This window comes from Scleropages formosus, chromosome 16 (genome assembly GCF_900964775.1).
Source record: "Scleropages formosus chromosome 16, fSclFor1.1, whole genome shotgun sequence".
NCBI lineage: Eukaryota > Metazoa > Chordata > Actinopteri > Osteoglossiformes > Osteoglossidae > Scleropages > Scleropages formosus.
The window spans coordinates 8,690,414-8,696,413 of NC_041821.1; the positions used below are offsets into that span (position 1 = coordinate 8,690,414).

General features: G+C 45.5%; 1 protein-coding gene across 1 annotated transcript in view; it reads left to right on the forward strand.

Moving 5' to 3' along the window:
• tll1 (tolloid-like 1) overlaps positions 1-5,649 on the forward strand; it is a 51,205-nt gene extending 45,556 nt beyond the window's left edge. The window contains exons 19-21 of the mRNA XM_018735728.2: positions 2,940-3,153; positions 4,751-5,001; positions 5,092-5,649. Coding sequence (XP_018591244.2) covers positions 2,940-3,153; positions 4,751-5,001; positions 5,092-5,226 — 600 coding nt within the window. The 3' untranslated portion in view covers positions 5,227-5,649. The remainder of the gene's footprint in view (positions 1-2,939; positions 3,154-4,750; positions 5,002-5,091) is intronic.
• Positions 5,650-6,000: the final 351 nt, after the last annotated feature.

A 6,000-nucleotide genomic window follows, 5' to 3' on the forward strand; every position in this document is an offset into this window, starting at 1 on the left:
TACTTGTTCTAGTTCTGTTATTAGCAAAGACTTAATGGACTTCAGTTAACAGTTTATTTCCACAAAGCAATGCAGCATTCAGTTCTTGAGGAACATTTCCTCTGTAGGAATGTAGGATAATCAAATGACATTTTTTCAGAGTAGGACAAAAATAATAGTGCAATAATCTAATGCAATAATCCTTGATTAGATAATAAACATGAATGTCAAGGGAGACTGTTCAGAGTACATTGAGGTGCAATTAAAATTCTTTGTCGATTATCCACGTGATTTTAGAATCGTTCAGCTGAATAACCACCTAATGTATGTTATTTGTCAAGAAGGCTGTTGAAGGAATTTTGACCTGTCCTCCTTGGCCTGTTGCTGTTCTGACGAATTTATTAGAGGCTTTCCCCGCACCCTTTTTGGTAGGCCTTTCAGTAGGATGTGCTGTACGCACAGCCGCTCTCCAACGGCAGCTGTTGATGTCCAAAGGGAGCCGACCCATTCCCTGGCCACGTTCCTGTAAGGATTTAGGTAGATTAGGGCAGCTTTGCTTTATGAGACAGACCGCGCACTATGAATCGCACAACAACGTGCTGTTCTACGTGTCTTCGTTAACACAAACTGTTGCCCGGTCCACTTAAGACGGAAGTTCATCTGGAGGCCTTTGGGCAAAGAGTTTCTCTGGAGACCTGCGAAGAACAAATGCTATCAGCTGTACATGGTTACGTGCTACAAATTGCGTCCGTACTCAGCTGAAATGGGCAGGATTCGTGTGGTTTCTTGTAAATGGAACAGGCCAACACTAGAGAAAGAGCAACAGTCCTTTGCTGCATTGCAGAAACACACGAAGATTATTAGCTGGCTGTGCTGCGTACGGGAAAGCCAACATATCCGTAATACAACAAATCAGTGGCCTTATGTAGACATTGTAAGGTTTGTAGTGTTTATACGTGAACATATATGGTGTGTAGTGTATACGTGTGTGAGTCTGTGTGTGTGTGAATCATGCTGATTGACCGGTGGATTTAGCATAGGAGTCATCTTCGTAACACAGCGCACATAAAACTGAATGCCAAGGTGCTTCGGGCGTCGGACCTCGGGTTGCTCCCGAGACAGATGGTGGCGCACGTTGAAAGCCACCCCCCCGCCGGGATTGCCATGAGTCAGCTACCAGGGAACAGGGCTGGTTTAGGTGAGGCCGTGTCCCACACACGGGAGGGGAAGGCGCTGCTCGCGGCCGAGGTAATCCTCTCAGCCGCTTCACGTTTCCCTCCAAATGCAGTCACACTTCCTACGCTCATGCGTACGCACATCAGGGTGCGCTGCTGGAATGGTGTTACATAACCCAGATAAATACATGGGATTTCTCATTTTGTTATTACTTAATTCAAATTGTGCAATAATATTGCTTAAATGAAGCTGGGAATAATTGAAACTGGGGAGAAAAATGTAATTCTCTTTCCACGTGTTTTCTTTTGCCATTGTTAGCACTTCTGTCATGCCCAAAATTTTATTAAAATTACATACATATACACACACACACACACACACACACACACACACACACACAGATATACATTTTATATATATATATATATATATATATATATATATATAGAGAGAGAGAGAGAGAGACAGAGAGAGAGAGCAAGAAAGGGAGAGAGGGAGAGAGACAGCTATGTGATGGAGTCTTTCATAAAAATCCAGGATGATTATAATAGGAACATCTAAAACCAAATGTAACGAGCACCTATGTAACAAAACATGCTTATGTAATGCAAAATATGGCTGGAAAAAATTTCCGGAAAAGGAAAAAAATGCTAATTGCATTTACCTTCCAGTCATTTGAAATCATACATTACCCGTAAAGGTCCAAGAAAAAGTTATTTCAACCCAAGCTGTAAGATAAGATAGCTTGGCCACATAAAAAATGCATGCATGCGCAAACACACGCACACACACAACACAAAATCATCTGCAGATGCAATAATAATACTTTTCTGGAAAATACTTGCTGGCTACAAAATGATTCCCTGGTGAGTGGCTTCACCGTTTTAAAACTACGTTCTTAGTCTTTATTACGAAATATATCAGAATTGCAGTCCGTTTTATTTCAGTATTTAATTATTTCAAAAGGAATAAGAAAATTAAGGGGGGGTGCGGTGGCGAAGTGGGTTGGACCGGGTCCTGCTCTCTGGTGGGTTTGGGGTTCGAATCCTGCTTGGGGTGCCTTGCGACAGACTGGCGTCCCGTCCTGGGTGTGTCCCCTCCCCCTCCGGCCTTATGCCCTGAGTTGCCGGGTTGGGCTCTGGTCCCCCCCGACCCCATATGGGACAAGCGGTTCAGAAAGTGTGTGTGTGTGTGTGTAAGAAAACTAATATTGTTATTACATTATTGTATGTACTTTAAGTCTTTGCGTTACATTGGATTTATTCCATGTTAAGGTTTGAAACACCAGAATGCGCATGAAGCTGAAAGCGGAGGAAGCAATTATAGGGACTTCAAGCTCTGGCAACAGCGTAAAAACATACACTTTCTGCATTTCTCTTCCATAAATTGAAAGCAGACCTTTACACTAACATCTTGGATCAGAGGCTAATAAATGGGTTTTTCAACATATACAAGCATGAATATTAAATGTAGCTGTTTGTTTGATTAACGTTAGGGCATGAATTTGTATAAATCAAAGAAGCAGCATGAAAGTGGAGCTCTGGCCTACAAAAGCCACATAGGCAAATAGACAAAGAGCATATGAAAGCTGGAGGGACTTGGGGAATTTTAACTGGATCCCAGCGCCCACAGTATGATTCATTATTTCCCATTCATTAAAAGCTGGGCTGGGCGATAAAGGCACGTGCGCCAGCGGCCTCCTTTCGGTGGGAAGTGAAGCGGGCACGGCGGACCAGATAACAAGGCAGCGGGGTCTAAAAGGTCTCACTTTCATCCCTTTTCAGACCTTTAATGAGTTTGAGATCGAGCAGCACCAGGAGTGTGCCTACGACCACCTGGAGGCCTTTGACGGCGACAGCGACAAGTCCTCCATCCTCGGGCGCCTCTGCGGCAGCAAGCTTCCCGAACCGCTCGTTTCCACGGGCAACCGCATGTACCTCCGCTTCATCTCAGATGCCTCGGTGCAGCGGAAGGGTTTCCAGGCCACACACTCCACAGGTCAGTACGAGTTCGGAGAGGGATGCTCCTTCATTTCGCACTCTGCCGCTCCAGCTCACACACTAAGACACACACTAAGGCAGGGTTGTGCGACAAGTACCCCGCCACTCTGCATAATGCAGCCCGCCGGAACGTTTGTAAAATTATGCATTCTGCTATTATACTATTTTGCACAAAAATAAAATAAATAAAATAATTTTTCAGCTTAGATTTTTAAGTTTAAATGAATCGCTTACTATGATTTTTATACGTGGCCTTCAAACCAGTTCGCAAAAATTACTGTGGCCCTGGCCCAAAAAAAGTTTGACACCTCTGCACAAAAGTTATTTTATCAGATTTAATGCATTCCTTAAGTGCAGTGAGTATTTTTATGCCATCTAGTGGTGATGCTAATAATAATAATACTTATTATCATTGTAATTAATGTTAATCTTGGGAAAACAATTCTTTACTATGGTCATGTAGATCACTTCAGTAAACAAGACCAGTAAATTTAATTTTTAATAAAACATTTTTTTGACATTGGCTCTTTCAGGGTTGATGTTTAATCTTAGCTGAAAAAAACTGTGAAAATACAGGTTCATGCGTTTATGCATCTTTCAGTCCCATTTCAGAATGTGATGTCATTTTTTCTTTCTTTTTTCGAGTTTTTTGGATGAAAGGAATGTTCTAAATACATTTGTTTCATATATGTTTACAAAGTGAGATCAAGCACTTGGACGGAGTGGTCATGTGGTTGGAACACGCAGCGCTGGCGTGCGAAAGGTCTTTGGCTACAGGACGTCTCAGCCGTGTGATTAACCTGATGGGCCTTTCACTGTCGCCTCTGATGTAGCCGCCAAACGGGAGCCAGCAGCTCATTTGGCAACCATTGTGAGGGTTTAATAACATTTCCCTTAAACAGTCCCTTAAATAGCTACAGTCACAATCAGTTTTTACTCAGAAGAGCTTTTGTGCCACTTTAGATCAAGAGTCACCTAGTCAAGAACTTTTTTCCCCATAGCTGAGTGTCCTTTTTCATTTACTCCATGTACAAGTCCTTAAATACCGTATATGTGATGCACACATTAAAAATGTGTTATTATACAGATTAGTAGTGTTTCCCATTTTCACTGTGTTGCATCGTCTCCAGGACTCCTTAGCCATGCTAATTATCCCCATGACCCACTGTTTGAAAGCGGAGCTTGTTAATTCACGCTAGCGGGTATGATAATGGAACTGCTAGCAAGGGGTTACATTCTCAGGCTCATGGCACTGCCTTTCTACCCCTTGTAAACATAATATTGAGCTGTACGAGAGCGACGGAGAGCATTGAACAATTCGTACAGGCAAGACAGTCACAGAAACAGTGATAATGTGTCGCTAAGCTGGGTGAATAAGCACGCTGGCAGCCGAGGAGAGGAAAACAAAAAACTCCCCAGCCACAAAGGCAGTGGCGGCCCACCTTCTTGGTCTTTCTCTTGCAAATACTGAGGACCTGTGTACATGTGTCTGTAGGTACAAGGCGAGTAGAAAGGGCAACATAGTGCTTCTGGAGACCAGCTGGCGAAATGTGAGCTACATAAATGTGAGCGATGGGTCCCTCTTCCCTTCGCAGAATGTGGCGGCAGGTTGCGGGCCGAAGCCAGGCAGAAGAACCTCTACTCACACTCCCAGTTTGGGGACAACAACTATCCTGGACACACCGACTGCAAGTGGATGATCACTGCGGAGAAGGGCTACGGGATTGAGCTCACCTTCACCACATTTGAGGTCGAAGAGGAGGCCGACTGCGGCTACGACTACATCGAGCTGTTTGACGGCTACGACACAACGGCGCAGAGGCTGGGCCGCTTCTGCGGGTCCGGGGTAAGGTGTCCCTTCGTTCACCCTGTCTCCCCGCCTCCAGATATGGAGCTTTAGGCCAAAGGCAGTAACGTGTTTCCTCTCCGATTCCAGCCCCGAGAGGAAATCTACTCGGCGGGTGACACGATGCTGCTGCACTTCCACAGCGATGACACCATCAGCAAGAAGGGCTTCCATATACGATACACCAGCACCAAATTCCAAGAGGGCCTTCACACCAAAAAGTAGAACGGAAGAATCGGAAACCTCAACGCTGTCGACGACGTGGTTGCACACAGACACAAGCTGAACAAAACCTTCACGGAAAAGAAAGGAAACCAAAACGAAACTGTTGTGTCCTTTATAGGAGAAACTAAATGTGACCCACAGATAGGCAGAAGTGACCCGCGGACGCGGTCAGCCAGCCGCCGAACAGGGACGGACGCGTGACGAGATTCTCTGGCTGACGTCCGGGGGTTCCAGAAAACAGAATGGACTATTAAAAGGACCGTGCCGCTTGGCCGGGCGCCTTGTCCGCAACTTTACTGTAGCACATTGGCTCACGAGGAGATGAGACAAATGGAGCCGGAAGAAGGAATCGCAGCGCACGGACGAGCAATGAAGGCGATATTACATTTACGATCATACAAAGATAAGTCCTGCTGGACTTCATTCCTGTGTTTGTAATATTTCTTTGCTGCTTGTTTCAAAGCAGACGCTCTTCTCTCGGTAATGTAAAAATGACGAGGCGGCCCGGGTCGGCGATGAAGAATCTGTTCGCTGGTTCTGGTGCTGGTTCTGTTCGCCCGTTCTGGGTTCGCAGCCCAGGCTGCCGGATGAGACCGCAGCAGAAGTTTCTTCTACTTAGTACCTCTAGTGTTCTTCAACAGGGGCGTCTCGCAAGGCCTGAGAGCAAAGCGTTTCCGGAGACGCGGACGGGGAGGTTCGGCATGGCCACGGTGAAATTCTGGTGCCTGCGTTGCTTCGCAGGCGCTTTGAAGCCAAAATGACTCCAGGTTCCAG